Source organism: Aspergillus karnatakaensis, assembly GCF_047715665.1.
Source record: "Aspergillus karnatakaensis strain CBS 102800 unplaced genomic scaffold BJY04scaffold_11, whole genome shotgun sequence".
NCBI classification, from domain to species: domain Eukaryota; kingdom Fungi; phylum Ascomycota; class Eurotiomycetes; order Eurotiales; family Aspergillaceae; genus Aspergillus; species Aspergillus karnatakaensis.
The window spans coordinates 120401-137024 of record NW_027395723.1 but is presented as its reverse complement, the minus strand read 5'-3'; the positions used below and the strand labels follow the sequence as shown (position 1 = coordinate 137024).

At 51.6% G+C, this 16624-nt stretch overlaps 7 protein-coding genes across 7 annotated transcripts; 5 read left to right on the top strand and 2 right to left on the bottom strand.

Moving 5' to 3' along the window:
• The first annotated feature begins 10 nt into the window (after positions 1–10).
• Positions 11–1996, top strand: BJY04DRAFT_182932 (uncharacterized protein). The gene is made up of 3 exons (XM_073710394.1): positions 11–612; positions 667–987; positions 1043–1996. The coding sequence occupies exons 1-3, from the start codon at positions 585–587 to the stop codon at positions 1696–1698; spliced, it is 1005 nt and encodes a 334-aa protein (XP_073573952.1). The 5' UTR covers positions 11–584; the 3' UTR covers positions 1699–1996.
• BJY04DRAFT_182929 (putative protein N-terminal asparagine amidohydrolase) lies at positions 1985–4015 on the top strand. Its single transcript, XM_073710393.1, has 2 exons — positions 1985–2610; positions 2691–4015. Exons 1-2 carry the CDS (start codon positions 2181–2183, stop codon positions 3788–3790), a joined length of 1530 nt encoding a protein of 509 aa, XP_073573951.1. The 5' UTR covers positions 1985–2180; the 3' UTR covers positions 3791–4015.
• Positions 4016–4444: 429 nt separating this feature from the next.
• On the bottom strand, positions 4445–4862 carry BJY04DRAFT_14623 (uncharacterized protein). The gene has a single exon (XM_073708788.1). It carries the CDS (start codon positions 4704–4706, stop codon positions 4488–4490), a length of 219 nt encoding a protein of 72 aa, XP_073573950.1. The 5' UTR covers positions 4707–4862; the 3' UTR covers positions 4445–4487.
• A 1969-nt stretch (positions 4863–6831) lies between these two features.
• Positions 6832–8064, top strand: BJY04DRAFT_14634 (putative HLH DNA binding protein (Penr2)). The gene is made up of 2 exons (XM_073708794.1): positions 6832–7549; positions 7596–8064. The coding sequence occupies exons 1-2, from the start codon at positions 7030–7032 to the stop codon at positions 7946–7948; spliced, it is 873 nt and encodes a 290-aa protein (XP_073573949.1). The 5' UTR covers positions 6832–7029; the 3' UTR covers positions 7949–8064.
• Positions 8065–8445: 381 nt separating this feature from the next.
• Positions 8446–10056, bottom strand: BJY04DRAFT_14594 (putative extracellular cellulase CelA/allergen Asp F7-like). The gene is made up of 2 exons (XM_073708782.1): positions 9230–10056; positions 8446–9136 (listed from the first exon to the last, which is right to left on the bottom strand). The coding sequence occupies exons 1-2, from the start codon at positions 9911–9913 to the stop codon at positions 8726–8728; spliced, it is 1095 nt and encodes a 364-aa protein (XP_073573948.1). The 5' UTR covers positions 9914–10056; the 3' UTR covers positions 8446–8725.
• Positions 10057–11178: 1122 nt separating this feature from the next.
• Positions 11179–13361, top strand: BJY04DRAFT_182919 (putative C2H2 finger and ankyrin domain protein). The gene is made up of 2 exons (XM_073710392.1): positions 11179–11366; positions 11421–13361. Exons 1-2 carry the CDS (start codon positions 11318–11320, stop codon positions 13274–13276), a joined length of 1905 nt encoding a protein of 634 aa, XP_073573947.1. The 5' UTR covers positions 11179–11317; the 3' UTR covers positions 13277–13361.
• Position 13362: 1 nt separating this feature from the next.
• On the top strand, positions 13363–15982 carry BJY04DRAFT_182916 (kinase-like domain-containing protein). The gene is made up of 6 exons (XM_073710391.1): positions 13363–13740; positions 13790–14075; positions 14121–14405; positions 14449–14495; positions 14538–14831; positions 14876–15982. The coding sequence occupies exons 1-6, from the start codon at positions 13595–13597 to the stop codon at positions 15825–15827; spliced, it is 2010 nt and encodes a 669-aa protein (XP_073573946.1). The 5' UTR covers positions 13363–13594; the 3' UTR covers positions 15828–15982.
• Positions 15983–16624: the final 642 nt, after the last annotated feature.

Sequence of the window (16624 nt, the reverse complement as noted above, 5' to 3'; positions counted from 1 at the left end):
AGCCTCAAGAGTCTCAGCCGCCTGCTCCATCCAATCCTTTTGGGTCCTTGTTTCCTACTACTAGCACTGCTGGGAGCACTTCGACACCATCTTCACCATCTCTCAACCCTTTTGCGAAACCGTTCGCAACACCTGCGGCAAACCCTGAACCCATCAAATCCACCCCCTCTATAACGGCCGCAAACGTTCAGAAATCACCAAGCCCTTTCTCTAGTACAAACCCTTTTGGACAATCGGCTCAAGACAAAGGACCTGCTTCGCCAACTACAACGCTTTTCACGCCCCCCGCGTCCTTTCCAGGGGCATCTAATGGCTCGCCAAACAGTCAAATCCCACTCACTGCGCCGCCTAGTGGCTCTCCTTTTGCTAATCCAGCCGCATCCAGCGTCAAGCCCAATCAACCTAATGGTCTCACTGCTGGCCAGTCACCTAGTATTTTTGACATTGCAAAACCCGCGCCTACTGAGGCCCCTGCGTCGCTGTTCAGTCTTAGCGCACCGACGCCGACCATCCAAACCCCTCAGATAGCTCCTGCAGAATCTCCTCAACCAACGGCTCCTGTAGCAGCTCCTAATACTTTTGCAATGAGTGCTCCGGCCCCAGAGAAGAAGGGTATGTGTACTCTCCCTGACCAACATAGATATCCGTCGACTAACTAGTTCATAGTGCCATCAATATCCTCGACTGTTCAGCCACCATCACAACCAGCACCTACCTTCCAACCCTCCGCTAGTGGTCCCTTGCCTGGAGCTGGAAAGCTCGCCGCGCCGCCGCCGCCTTCCTTTACGAATGGGGCTGCACGGGATGCTGTTTCCGCCCCGCAATCTACTCCATTATTTTCTAGTAAGAGTATAGAAGCGCAACCGGTGGCCCCTCCCACACCTATCTTACATCATGCGGAATTACCAAAACCCGCACAGCCTGCACTCAACGTTCAACAGGTTCATGAAATAGATACATCTGTGAAGGCTGTTAGCGAGGAACAAGGTAAGCACGGCCCAACACAAATGTTCTGGGGCGAGTCGCTCACTGACTTTCGCAGTGGCTGCAGAAGCCGCACAAGAAGCCGAACGCCAGCAAGCGTGGATAGCTTCCTTGAGAGAGGCTGCTGACCGACGGCGACACACCGTCTCCACACCAGGAAGTCGAAAGCGAGTGCTTGAACAGGAAACCCCACCCAAGAGTGGCGTCAAGGCAACCAAAGTCTCCAAGGCAGAGCGACCCAAGAAATCACTAGCCCTGTCCTCCATCAAACCCCTACCGAAACTCCCTATCCTCGAGCAAATCGAATCGTTGACTGCCCGAAAACCGGCGGAAAAGAAGGCTGAACCTCCCAAGCCAAATAACGTCGACGAAGACGAACTCCTCCTCTCAGCCGCGCGGATCGCCGCTGAGTCCATGAGAACCGGTCCCCGCATATTAGATGGCTACCCTGCCTCCTCACCGTTCGAACCCTGGCGCTCCTCATTCAGCCCCGGCAGCAGCGCCGCATCTTATACATTCTCGCGAAGCCAATCGCCCCAACAGCCCTCTATGAACGGCTACCACGTCGCTCTTGCCCCAGATACAGACCTGGGACTTGGGCGTACCTTGTCTCGCACCGAACAAAGAATCCGAATGACAGGGGGTAAGGGGTTAGCGTATAAACCGCTTAACCTCACACCGAAGAAATCGTGGCGCACGCCCTCGAAGAAATAATCATTTGGAATATATTGGAGTGCCATTGTTCGCAATGGGCGTCGTTGTTTATACTTATCTTAGCTCATCCTATCCAGCATTGACCAGGGTGTGGTGTTTGTTTTGGAATTGGTGGATGTATTATGCATTGCGTGGCGTTGTGGGTTGATTCTCTAAGGCTGTGTTTAGCATGCGTGTTGTTTTGTAGATGACGTTGCTTGGTGGGGTGAATACATGCTGGAGCTGGATCATACCAGCCTTGCTTATTCTGAAACTCAGATTGCTTACTTGGCCTACTTTTCTGCACATAAACTTTGTAGGTAGTTTCAATGGTTATCCGTGGATGGATGCCTTCAGTAACTGAAGCCAGCCATCCATGCGCTGTACAGTCCTTGGATCACGTGACCATAGACACACCTCCACCAATCAAACCACCAACATCACCTCATCACAGCAACATCCATTTATCACGCTGCAATCTATAGCCAAACGTCCACTCGCCTATGAACCAGCGAAGCAAAAACGTTACAAGAACCAGTCACCTAACAATAACCATTATTGCATCCTTCACCCCCATCAAAGTCCGCGTGGGACTTTTCCAAAGTCAGCTCCAACGGCGGTACTTGAATCTGAGCACGTATCTCAGTCGCGGCGTGCATAGGGATTCTCCGGTCAAGAGGCCGGCTACTCGATATCCATCACCATACACAGCTCAGTGTAAATCTATTCAAATAAGAGAAATGCGTATCGCCACACTCCAAATCGCCTCAAGACTAGGTGATCTCGAGGGGAATATCAAGCGCGCTGATGAGTTGCTGAAGAATACGAGGGTCGCTGGTCCTACTTCTGAGTCTGACCTTGATGACGCTCGAAGTGTTCGCCTTGAGGATGCGAAATTGGATATCCTTGTGCTGCCGGAGTTGGCGTTGACTGGTTGGTTTCCCTTACACCTTCTCTAGTCGTTCTGGTGGATGGCTTGGGGGTGATGATGAGCGTGACGTTGATGAATATAGGATACAACTTCCCCTCTTTAGACTCCATAAAACCTTACCTGGAAGAAGCAGGAAAGGGGGCATGCGCAGCCTGGGCAAGGGAGACAGCCAAGAGATTAAAGTGTAAAGTCTGCATTGGGTATCCTGAGGTTGAGATCCAACAGCAGCAGGACCAAAATCAGCATTTCATAGCCTCCGATGGCCAACCGCAAGAGCAGCAACAAGGAACGACCGAAATAGAGAAATACTACAACTCCCTCCTCGTCGTCAATGAAAACGGCGAGACACTCCTCAACTACCGCAAGACATTCCTCTACTACACGGATGAAACCTGGGCCAGTGAAGGGAGTGCTGAGTTGGGGTTCCATCAACTTACTTTTCCAACTCAGGATCAGAATACACCTTCAAATTCGGATTCTCAAGCGCGGGCTCAGGGTGAGGCCGCTATCCTCCCACCACTACCCCCCTCAGCCGCCACCACCACCGCAAACCAAGAAATAGCAACCTCCTTCGGCATCTGCATGGACATAAACCCCTACCGCTTCACAGCCCCCTACAGCGCCTACGAGTTCGCCAACCGCGTGCTCGATTCAAAGTCCCAACTCGTCATCCTCTCGATGGCGTGGCTAACCCTCCTCTCAAAGGAGGAACTCGATGCCCTAAAGGGCAAGCCCGAAATGGACACATTCAACTACTGGATCCAACGATTCATGCCGCTTTTACGGGAGAAGTTGAGAAATACCACTAACATCGATGACACGAGCGGTGAGGGTGAAGGCCGTCAAGACAAGAGAATCATCCTGGTCTTCGCGAACCGCGCAGGCGAGGAGCCTGGGAGTGAAGCCGAGCCCGAGAAAAGCGCTAGATATGCGGGCACGAGTTCTGTTATTGCGATTACTCAGAAACCTGTTTCGCCTCCTTCTATGTCCACTTCCGTCTCGAATAACGGTAACGGTGGCGGCGCGCTGTCAGATGATGAGGCCGATGGCGAACCTCAGTCTGACATTGATGTTAGTATCCAGTGCTGGGGCATTATGGGCGCTGCGACGGAGGGCGTCTGTTTTGCGGATACGGTGGCTGCGCCGGAGATGATGTTTCGACTTGTTAGGCCGCGGGGTTGAGGAGGTTAGAGTTGTTGGTGGATTAAATCAGATCAGAGGGTGGAAGGGGGGGGGGAGGGATCTTGAGGAGATAGCGGCGGTGAAGGGGGTGAGAGACTGTACTAGTAGAATTAGATGGGTTAGACTCCGGCTACCCTCCATGCATTCAATCCGATTCAATGCATTTAGACTGTTTCATCTCTTCCTGTTTGGTGGGGCTTATCATGTAGTCTATCTATCCTGAATAGTGAGGGGTAGGAACGCATATTGAAGATGAAGATGAAGATTAATATTCTTGGAGAAAAAAGGGTCGTGGATTGTGCTTAGAGGTTGCCATTCCATGAACGTCAACTCTGGCGACTACGGTACCATACCATACTGTACCATGCCTTGCCATGTTTTGCCATGTTTTGCCATGATGAAGAATGTGTCAGGTCAGTGTAGAGAACTAAATATATGGTTCATGCGAGAGAAAAGACCATGTAACCAGCTAGATAGCTACCTATTCTCCGGGCTCACTGAAGTACCTCTATTAAAACTCATGCATCCTCTCCAGCTGCCTCACTTCATTTTGTCCAAAGAGTGGGCAACTATAAGCCGACATCATATACGAAGTAATCATGACCATTAACAATGCAACCAGGACCAGGGAGGACTGCTGAGCCTCCCATCTACCTCATGGCCAGTCCAAATCTCAATCTCAATCTCAACCTGAGTCTCACACAAAAAGTAATCCGATATTGATATTACTATATAAGGGATGGTATAGACCAGGAGTACGTATGACTACGTAGACCAGGCCACCCTCGCTTCCGATGGTAAGACCTACAAGCCCCGTCCAGATCTCAATCCAGCTAGGATCTGCTAAGCGGTGTGGTGTAGTTATGGCATTACACCCACACCACCAGAGATCATGTGAGACATGACTTGCAGCCATCCATGTGACGAATTCAGTCAGTGTTTGGATGGTAGAGCTGGGGGTGGAGACGGTTAGCGGCTTGGGAGGGTTTGATATCGAGCTTAAGCTGATATTTACGGCGATTATGGGTGGTGCGCCTCTACTCGCTCCACTGTATTGTATTGTGGACAGTTAGCTCGCCGGAATCTTGTCGGACGAGGTATGTCTTGATTCTCGTCTTGATTGGGTGTTGTTCCGCGTTCTCATGACCGGTTGGTTTGGCATGGGCTGGACTAGCCTGATCGGCGGGTTTTCATATTAGATGGGTTTCTTCAGAGCTTTCTAAAATGGTTAGTAGGTTGGTGTCGGATGCAACTGCCGGGGTTTGGATTGGATGGGGCGGAGGATGTTTTCGTATTTCCTGGTTGGGAGGGAGAGGGTAGCCTTGTGAGTGCAGGTTTGATAAATGCAGGTGACACTGAGGGTAACTGGAGTCACGCTGGGTGGTATAGAGAGACAGTCGGACTCAAAAGTGGGACTCAAAAGTGAAGATTGAAACATGGAGGAGAGAAGGCATATCTCATAGATGCGAGAGATGCGGGCTGCTATGCTACTCTCACTCTCACTTCGTCATGGCTGAGAGTGTGCGGCAAAGTTTATAAAGAGCAAGGCTCCACTACTGGCAGTGGGCTGAGACCCCGTCAGCAAGGTCATCTGCTCTCAGCTGAGGTACTTTTGCCCGTCGAAGGATGGTGGAGGGTCATTGGAAGTCGATCAAGATCAGAGAGCACTGAGAAACAGTGGATGATCGGCGGCTAGACGATAAGAGAGATGGACGATGGACCGTGCAACCCCGTGCCTTTGGGCCTATCTCACCTATGTACTAGGAGAGGGACGGCCCGCGAAGAGGCAAAGCAGGTACTCCAGTGTGAGGCGGCAGGTGCTCTCCAATAATAGGGTGGACGGATGGGTGCGTCGCAAGGCTAAAGCGTGGGGATTTGATCCGTGAGGTGGGATTTTTGCAGGGAATCAGCGTCTTGATCGTCCAGTGCATGAGCATGATTCTAACGGACTGATGGTCATCATCATCGTGCATAGTTTAGTCGTGGTCTATGCTCATGGAGGGTTGCAGAGCGCCACGTGATTTCGGGTGAACCCCTCCTCCGTCGACCGGCCTAAGTGGTGCCCACGGCCAATCAGCACGCAGGAACAGGCGCTCGAGAGAGAGAGGGAGGGGCACGAGATTTTGGCACATGACAATGACACTGAGACGAAGGAGGGAAGGAAACCGGTTGGATCAGAGAGAGTTATCTTTCTGATGCAGGGAATGCGCTTGAATGGAAGAAAAGAGGGCAGCTGTGACTGGTCACATCATAAATAGAGAGTAGGTAACGCACTTCACTTCCTGTGGCCCTTCGGGATCGTCAAGGTTGGTGACCACAAGTCACCTGATAAAGTGCGCACTGGGCACATTCTGTCTGCCGTACGACAGCCAGCGCCGCTTCTCCTCCTTTGAGAGTCTCTCGCCACGTGAGCAGTCGCTCTACTTCGTCCTCTTGCTACTCCTCATGTATCCCTTTTTACCAGAGTAAAAAGCTGCCACTTCTTTTTGTTCCTGCTCGGATCCGTGCGACTGGCTACTCTCAAAACGACCGTTTCTATCGTGTCTTTTTCTCCCGGGTTTGAAACTCTGCGGAAATACGTCGCGATACTCTTGTTGTTGTCCGTGGCAGGTGACTTGCTGTCAGGTGATAAAGACGCCCATCCCAAGGTACAGTACAGCTCCCTCCAGCTCTTCTTCTTTCCTTCTGCTTGCTGCTCATCGCGGCCCACTTCCCACCGCTGTGCCTGTATCGCGTTCGCGCGTCTTTGCTTCCTGCGCCCTGTGCTCTCTGTCCCTCCGCTGCAAGCCGGACGGTGGTGGCTGAAGTCTTTTCGCGGTTCCGCCGGTCGCAGAGACGTCATGACGCGCTTTCTTGCACCAGCTACCCCATGCCTTTGCTGTATAATTCTTCTATGCTACGCGTCCAAGCATTGCTCCTATGCTTCAGTAAAAATTTCACTTAACTAGATGATGGCTGCTCTCGCAGTGTTGTGGTGTGATGCGGAGGTCAGCGCGTCCGCCAACGCGTCTTGCCTCGGGCGGCCACAACACTATGCTTTGAACACGCACTGCTTTCATCGCACAGTTTTATACTCAACTCTTAATTTGCTGCGACCACGCCTCGCATCTTAATTCATGTTGCATCTCACTGACATGCTTATCACAGACCACTGGGACACTTTCAATCCAGGCCTTGCCTGAAGGATCCCGTACAAATCATCCATCGTGGCCGACGAGTCACATCTCGTAGACTTCACCATGGCGGACACCCAACTCGCCCCAGAAGGGAGCGTGGTGAAGCGCAAGCGTGAGAGCAGCGACAGCGGCGGCCCAGATGCCCAGCGCCTCAACCGCTCATCTCACGGCAGCAATGGCAGCCTCCCTGGCCCAGACCAGAACTTCACACACAGCGCCCTCGGCTCTTATGATCATGGTCTGCCGAACACAGCGTCAGAGCTCAACATTGATCAACAAATTCTCCAGCATGTCGGAACTCAGAATGGGATCACCGACGAGAATGCACTCACAGCCAAGGCAGCCCTCGCTGCTCACAATCCTCAGAACAAATACCCCCCTCCCCCCGAAAATGCATTCGACAACAATCTAGCTCATGGCCTGACGTTTCCCGATGACATTGGCCAGAGCATTGGTGCTACTCACAATCACAACTCCACAGCTGCGGCAGTTTACGCGGCGCGGGAAGCGCAGAGCATGAACCAAAAACCCACCGTTGGCTCGCCGGAATGGCACCAAATCCGCAAGAACAACCACAAAGAAGGTATGCTGTCTACCGTTGATTTCTATCAAATCTCTAACCATTACAGTTGAGCGCCGGCGACGTGAGGCCATCAACGAGGGTATCAACCAGATTGCTCGCCTTGTGCCAAACTGTGACAAGAACAAAGGCGCCATTCTGCAACGCGCCATCGAGTACATCAACCAGCTGCACGAGGACAAGCGACAAATGGGCGAGCGGTGGGAGCAGAGTAACATGACCACCACTCATGCGATTAACGAGATCAGCGCGCAAAATTCGAAACTGAAAGTAGAAGTCAACCGCCGCGGCGACCTTGCACTGAAATGGCTCCAAAGGTGCCGTGACGCAGGACTTGATTTTGACGATTACGAAGAATCGAAGGAGCTCGAGGCCCTCGACATTGACCAGAACCAAGTCTAATCTTACTTGCGTTGGTTTTGCTTTTTCTATATCTGCCTTTTCAAGAGGTTATACATTTCTATGAGACGTCATTTCCAGGAAGGGCCTAGATTCCTTCCACTGTTCCTAAACTCTCCTGCTTGGGAAAGCTTGATTCTGTCATTATTTGACGATCTCGCTTCAGTTTAGCTGCACGGCCTGCTTCAGTTCATCGGTCGGTTCGATTCGGTTCGGTTCGCTATACACAAGTCGATGCGTTCATCCTGTTTCCTCACTCCTATCATCTGCCAAATCCTGTTACCGGGTCAATATTCACCTCGTTTGTTACTTGTGATTTCCCCCTCGCTCCACTTCTTTCTGTACGTTATTCACGGATGGGCCGGCGAAATAGGGTTCGGGAGTCGTTTAATTTGCAGGCTAGGTGCTTGTAGTGCGTTGTCAGAATGCAGTCTTTCAAAGTCAAATTTTACAGTAGATTTCGTGATCTCCGATGTAGGTCGTGCCTCTTTCTATATTATCTCTATTGATGGTGTTTTATCATCTCGTAAAATGAATGATTCGATAGAGAAGTAAATATATACAGGTTAAAGTAGTAAGTAACCCCCGCAGACCGAGGGAAAGGGTACAAAAAAGTAATCAATCGTATATACAACGACATCCAAGAAAAGAATAGTAAGTGCGTATATGGTCGGAAGCAAGTAGCAGCTAGTCATCTCAAGACTCAAGCTGTCCTGAAGACCAGGAGATCTTCTCCTCGCTCGCCTTCCTCATAGCTCATCTTCTCGACGAGCTCAAACCTCAAACATTCCCATCAGCCGTAACGCTCGCACCAGACTGCACACTCACCCCCTCCACAACAACCGTCTTCCCACTAACCCCCGTAACCCTAACATCCACACTTTCACTCCCAAAGCCCGCCGCGTTCTCGAAGAAGTTATAGAAGCTCCTCGTCGTCCCCTGCCATGTCGATCCGCCATCAACGCTGACCTCGAGCGACTTGACCGCCTCGTTCGCGTTCACGACTTGCATGCTGAACCAGTACTGCGAGGTGCCCTCTTTGTTCTTGAGGATTAGGGGGGAGGAAATGTCGCAGGGGATTGTGGCGAAGCTGATGGGGATGATGCCTTCGGAGATTGGGGCGAGTTCGGAGAAGGCGGATTGGAAGAGGTCGAGGTGCGTGGGGGCGCATTCGGGGCATTTATCCACGATCTGTATGTATTGTTAGTGAGGAAGCAATACGCAAGGTGATGGAGTGAGGGGAGAGGAGAGAAGAGGAGTCAAAGGAAAGGAAAGGGGACAAACCATAGCCTTGATTGAGTTCCCGTCCGGCCCTGTGACGGAAACGCAGGAACCGCACTCCGCTGCATCGTTCCAGGCTTCACCGGAGTAGGCAACGCCGGAGAGATGTGAGGGGAGCGTGTAGTCGGTGAACGAGCAAGTTCCGCCGGAGACGTTGCCGCCGTAGAAGGTTGCTTTGCCGATTTTGGAGGGGCCGGAGGATCCGGAGCTTGATCCTGAACCGGAGTTGGAGCTTGAGTCTGAGTCTGAAGAGGCGGGGGTGGAGGTTGTTGGTGCCGGTGCAGCTTGCTCGGTTGTTGTGGTGGGTTGGACCGGGGCTTCGGTGGTTGTGGCCGAGGGTTTGACGACGGCGACTTTGGTAGGGATCTCTACAGGGAGGGTTGAGGAGGGGATGGGGTCGATTTCGCTGGGCTCTTCGATAGCTGGGATGGTTTCGATAGCGCCTGCAGGGGGAAGAGTCTCTACGACTGATGAGGTGGTGGTTGTGGTAGAGGTAGAAGTAGAAGTAGAGGTGATGGTTGGTTCGACAACAGGTGCGGGCTCAGCAGTGACGGTGATGTAGTATACACTAGCCGAGTAGCCGGGAGGGCAGACTCCATCCTCCTCGGGCTTGAGGGGGATTGCAGAGACCGAAGTGCTTGCGCTTAGCGCAGCAAGGGCAATGGAAGCGAGACGTTGATACTTCATGGTGTCGAATGGAGAATAAGTGAGCAAGAGGCGGTCTCGGACGGCTCGGAAGCGAGTATGTATGAATGAATGGACGTGCAACCAGCACAGAACAATTGGGTCAAGGAATGGACGCTTGGATGTCAAATCCAGCAATGAAGCTCTCTAGAAGATTGTGAGAAGTTGAGAAAAAGAAAAAGCGAAGCGCCGAAGAGCAGGGATTTAAGGACCAACTCCATGAGGCGAACCTCGTACAGCCGGCTGAGTCCTGACAGCGGGCGAACTGCTGACATGCAATATAATAAAATTAACTCATATAAGAGCACATTTCCACTGGTTCCATAGCTGAAATGAGGTCTCGGCGCGACAAGCCATTGATTGGGGTTGTTGTTGGCCCTAAGGAAATGAGATCGCAATCTGAAACGCCGGCCGACGTTGAGAGCATGACAAGACCAGCGATCCGGCAGGGACCGAACTGATGTTCAATCATCTCATGGAAGACTCGAGAGTACTCCAGGGTTCTGGTTCTCTAACGGCCAGAGGGTGAGAACCGCAGCAATAGTGCGACAGTTCCCAAGTGGCAGCAACCATGCCAATGCCCTATGCTCGAATGCACCAATGTGGCGGGAAGACATCATAAGAGCGGGACTCTTCGTAACAACGTGCCTATGCTCCACTAACCGAAGACCTTGGAATGAATGAGATCCTGAGAATCAGATTCCTGATCCATATCCCGCGAGCCCACAAGCCAAGGCCAGGCACAGATGGCCGAACGGTGCGGAGAAGACTGCCCAGTGCCCACAGAATCAGATGCAAGAGGTCTTGGGCAAGGCTAAAGGTCTACTGCCATGCAATAGCAAAGAGCGCATGAGCGTCAGGCGACCGCAACACTGTACTTTTATCAGTAAATTGTGATGCAGGCAAATATAGAGCGAGCGCCCTGGAATAATACCGCGCATGCCTGGATGAAAAAGTGGTTGCAGCGACGCCGACTGGGCTGGTCAGACTCATAGCCGCCGATTTAACACGATGACTTTGGACCACATTCTAGCCTTACCATTCAGGTAAGAAGTCGATTTTCGAGCATAGCCCTGAAATGCAGGTCTTCGAGTTGCCACATCGGATTTCTCATCCAAATCCTGTTGTATAGGCGGAAGATGAGCAGCACGGCCCACGCGCACAGCCTCGTTCCCAAGGCTCATCCATGACTCAGAATGAGACTCATGAGTCAACAAGTAATCTTTACGAAGTATGACATTTTCAACCTATTATAAAAAGAAATCAATGTCCAGTGAATAGACGTGGAAGTAAAGAGAAGAAAGAAGGCGAGTGACCCCACCTCGATCCAGGCGGTGACTTCAGTTTCATCGGAGGGGTTCGCATTCCGTCATCATTCAACCACCAAAACTCAACGACGCTGTCGCAATGGCTGCCGACAACCGCGTCGAAGAGCTCTTGAAACGGCCTTTATATGGTTAGTTTGCGCTTTCTCTACGATCTTCTCTGGCGTTTATCTAACCGCTTCAAGTGTATGATCTTCCCCAGGATCTCCTCCCGTCAATCGCTCTCAAAGGCGAAGACCAGCCCATAGCCGTTGAGACCCCAGAAAATACCCCGCAAACCCCTTCAGACGAGGCGCAAGAGCATGCGATCGCGACTACAACCGGTTGTGGCCTGTGCAAGGTGTCATTCGGGAACGTTCAAGAACAGCGCGAACATGTGCGGTCAGATCACCACAAGTACAACGTGAAGGCTCAGCTCAGAGGAAATACTGCTTTGGACGAATTACAGTTTACAAAGGCGATCGGGGAGCTTGACGAGTCGATATCGGGTTCTGAGTCTTCGGAAGAGGAGGATGAGGAAGGAAACCAGCTCACGGCTTTGTTGAAACGGCAAGCGAAGATCTCTCAGGCGGCCGAGGAAGCGGACTTGATGCCGAAGAACACTGCGAAGAATCCGCTCTTATGGTTCGGCAATCCTACTCTGCCGGAAAACACATCACTCGGAGTCTACAGGGCGCTCTTTACGAACGCAGAACAGGATGAGCCTCGATACCTTGCGGAGTCTCTCAAGAAGAAACAGCTTACGCCGGTCTATCCCCAGAAGAACAACGATGGCAAGGCCCCAACTCCCAGTCCACATATATTTATGTGTATGATCGGTGGTGGGCACTTTGCGGCAATGCTTGTTTCGTTAGCACCTGAGATCCATAAGAAGCAGGGAGGTATCGAGGAGAGGCAGGCTCGAGTTATCGCGCATAAAACATTCCACCGCTATACTACCCGACGGAAACAAGGTGGCTCACAGTCTGCCAACGATGCTTCAAAAGGCGCAGCGCACTCAGCAGGTTCAAGCCTACGACGATATAACGAGGCAGCACTGGAAAAGGAGATTAGGGAATTGTTGCAGGACTGGAGGAAGCTGATCGACGAGGCTCAGCTGTTGTTCGTTCGTGCTGCCGGTACCACGAACCGCAGGATTCTATTTGGTCAGCACGAAGGACAAGTGTTGAAGCAGAACGATCCAAGGTTGAGGGGGTTTCCGTTCAGCACCCGCCGAGCTACCCAGAGCGAGCTCTTGAGGTGCTTCAAAGAGCTCACCCGTGTCAAGGTCAGCCAAATTGACGAGGCCGCTCTTGCTGCAGCAGAAGCGAAACCACGAGAAGAATCAAAGCCATCGACACCACGCCCGCAGCAACAAAAGCCAAAGCTGTCGAAGGAGGAAGAAGCCGCAATCTTGCACACGACACAGATACAAGCCCTCATCCGCCGATCGAAGATTCCTGCTCTGATGACATACCTCTCCAAAAACTCCATACCCTCTTCGTTCAAATTCCAACCAGCCGACGTACAACAGAACTTCCGCTGCCCTACCTCGCTTCATCTCGCCTCTAACCTCGATTCTCCTGCCATGGTTCTAGCTCTTCTCACAAAGGCTGATGTCGACCCAGCAGCCACGAACGGAGAAGGCAGAACGCCTTTCGAACTAGCTGGAGACCGCGCCACTCGTGATGCCTTCCGCGTTGCACGCCACGAACTCGGCGAGTCAAAATGGGATTGGGAGGCGGCCAAGGTCCCTACGCCAATGTCTAGAACTGAAGCGGATAGCCGGTCGGAAAGAGAGCGGAAAACTGCAGAAGAGGAAGAGTCCAACCGGCGCAAGGCCGATCTAGACCGCTTGAGAACACAAGAGGCAGCTGCCGCAGCGTTGCGAGTGACCAAGAGAGGTGGCCGCGCCGTTGGAGGTGGAGAGAAGACAGCGCAGGAGAAGAGGGAAGAGGAGGCGCGAGGAATGACCCCAGAGATGAGGATGCGGTTGGAAAGAGAGCGCCGTGCTAGAGCTGCTGAGGAGCGAATTCGACGGATGCAGGCGGGTAATCAATAGAGGAATCTAGTGTGTTTGGCTGTAATGATATACGACGCATAGATAATGAACTGACTACGATGCAACTTTCGAAGTCACAAGTCCATCCGTAAGACGGGTTGGTGGTGTGATTTCCTAATCTGGCAACAGTGAGGCCGGCTCAAACCTCAGGAAGCTTCTCTCAATGCTACCCCTCTCTTGAAATACCAGCGCGCATCATTATATGACATTAAGCAGCTCATTCATTTGTTGTTTTTTTTCCCTTCACTTTCTAAACTTTAGCTAACACACCTCTCATTTCAACAAGAACCACCACCGCCGCCGCTCACTTGATCAACCATGGACAACACATCACAGCTCCTAGAATCCCCCGGGTGCTTCGTCGGCACTCTATCGCGATGGAACGCAGAGACAGGAGAGACTTCCGACCCAATGATGATTCACAGCCGCGAGGAAATCTACGTTGGTCGTGACCCTAGAAGATGGTGGTTATCTCGTCCCCTACTCTCAAGGCCTCTTGCTAACCGGCCGCAGCCAGTACATTGTGACCGACCCGTTCATTTCCAATAGACACCTCTGGATATACACTGTGATCTTCGACCAGGACAATCCCGACGAAGTTGCCCCCTTGGTTTACGCCCAGGACGTCTCGATGAACGGCACATTGTGGAACGGATACCGGATGGGGAATGGGCGGAGCAGTTTTCTTCTCAGCAACAATGATATTCTTCGGCTTACGGGTGGTGTTTACCTGAAGTACAACTGTGCGGATGATGTGCAGGAGAGGTGCTTCACTGCTTTGCAAGCTATGGAGATGAGGGTGAGTACTCCTCGAGTTAGCGATATCAGTAGCTCACAATTGCAGACGTTCTCTCACGAGTACATTGTTACACGAGGCAAGCTGGGCTCGGGTGCTTATGGCCAGGTCCACATGGCGTACAAGCGGAGTACAGGGCAGCAATTTGCGTGCAAGATTGTTGATCTTGTAGCTGCCAAGCAGCGCCTCGCTAAAGACGCTGCAGCACGGTACGAGAAGGCCTTTAATAAGGCCATGACGCCGGAGTTGAGGGAAGAGTATGTCCAAAAGCAGTTGAAGGAGAAGCTCGATCAATACCACCGCGAAGCTAAGATTCTCGAGACCCTGCAGCATGTGAGTCGATTACCTGCTTCTGGAACGCATCTAATCCGGATAGCCAAATGTCATCGGCTTAGAGAAGGTCATTCAGAGTGGAAATACAATGTAAGCTCGGTGTGCTGTTGAGGGCCCCTCTAACTTCAACAGATATATGTTCCAAGACCTTCTAACCGCTGGTGACCTATTCTCTCACGTACAATACAAAGGCGGAAAGCTTCCTGATATTGAGGCCGCGGTCATTGTTCGTCAGATTGTAATTTCCTTAGACTACCTGCATGACAGGAATATCGTGCACAGAGATCTAAAGCCCGACAATATCCTCATGACCTCGCGGGCCGATGGATGTAGGGTTGTGCTTACCGACTTTGGGTGTGCAACCTTGGTGAATTCCAGCTCAAGCAGAATGTCAAGCATAGTCGGGACAGTCGAATTCAGCGCTCCGTCAGTATTTTCTATCCGCAAACGTCCTAGACTAACCGCTACAGTGAGGTGGTTAAGCCGAGCGAGAAAGGCTACACCAAGGCTGCGGATCTATGGTCACTAGGATGTTTAGCAGCAATCCTTCTCATCGGTGAAGCTCCTTTCGAGGAACCACCCAAGGACTGGATCTCAGGCAAGCAGCGGCTGGCAGAAGTCAGAAGGCTCAAGGCCAGAATGGATCGACATAAAGTGGGCTCGCGAGCTCAGGACTTTGTGTTCCGACTGCTACAGCACAATGCGTTGGAGCGCATGAACGTGAAGCAAGCATTGAAGCATGCCTGGTTTACCAACCCATCTCACAAATCCGACTTTGAAGCATTGTACAGACGATCAATCCGAGACTGGAAGCCGCGTACGGGCAAAGAACCACGAATTGTCGGGCTTGAGCATCAAATCCGGTCTCACTGCACTCAGCTGATAGAGGAATCATCGGTGCCTATCAAGTCTGAAGAATCGTCGGTCGAAAATGTTGAAATGCCCTCGCAGATGAAGCTGGAGGTCCATCCATGGAGTGACGATGCGGACGACGAGCGGAGCGGAATCATCTCCCGTCTCCCCTCAGACACTCTCTCCGATCTAAATTTTCCTCAGCATGAGAACATCAGGCTTGGCGTGGGCGTACCTCTATCCCAGAGAAGAGGCGGCGCCAGTGCTAAGGCACACGTAGTTCGTCACCGACGTCAGCCACTCGGAGACCAAGCAGAGCGATCTCCGTCCGACACGGATCCCGCAGGACAGTTGTTCATCGCGGCAACCTCTCCCAGCTCCGACCCGTCACTGAGAGTTCGAGTGCTCCTCGAGGCGAGAGAAAGACTCGATCGGAGTCAACGCGACAACTACAGCAAGTATTCTCGAGACAGTTTTACTGTCGAGGATGAGGTCTACGAAGAGGTCAGCAACCCAGTCACTGGAAAGAGACAGAAGCTGTTCTACGGGGCTCAAGCTAGAGCTGCATGATGCGTTTTCATGTTATCTTTATTAGCGTGTATGCGGCTGTACGAGTAGCGTTGATTGCTTGTGAGTCTATGTGAGTACGAAACTTCTGTAATATGTTGTGTTGAGCAGAAGGCGAGCGAGTGCAGAGTGTAGTATATGTAATGGCAAGAATTCCATGACAACTTCAAAGCCTCTCCAGACAATGTCAGCCAGCCAAGTATAGGCTATGCCCACTGGGCGCATCAGCATTCTCTATACATATTTAGAAAGCGATATATATCTACCTAGCAATAATGTCCAACAGCACATAACACGTCTCTCAACTCACACTAACCGGGCTATTACTGCTACATTAATTCATCAAACTTGGCTACCGACTCTCGTCATGGAATGAACCCACCAAGTCCCCACGATCGACGTCTCCACGATCAACAACCCAAACAAAGAAGATCACCAGCCTGGCAGAGCGCGTCTTCGAGGCTTGTACGAAGGCCATCCTTCTTCTATACCAAGGCCAGCCTACCTTACCCTACCCAATACTTGACCCATACAAAACTCTAAACTACATCTCATAGTCTACTCATCCATCCAGACTGTGCTCTGCTCCACTCTAGAGGTACTCTACTCTACTCCACCATACTGTTCAAGAGAAGAGCTACAAGACGAAATTTTGGAACAAGGACATATAGCTATATATTGCAGAGACCCTCCACATTCCAGCCCTCTTCAAAGCAAAAACATGTGGATTCTTTGCGCTTTATACGTGATACGGATTGAGAACGGAGATGGGATGGGACTGGATTTGAAAGTCGATGGTA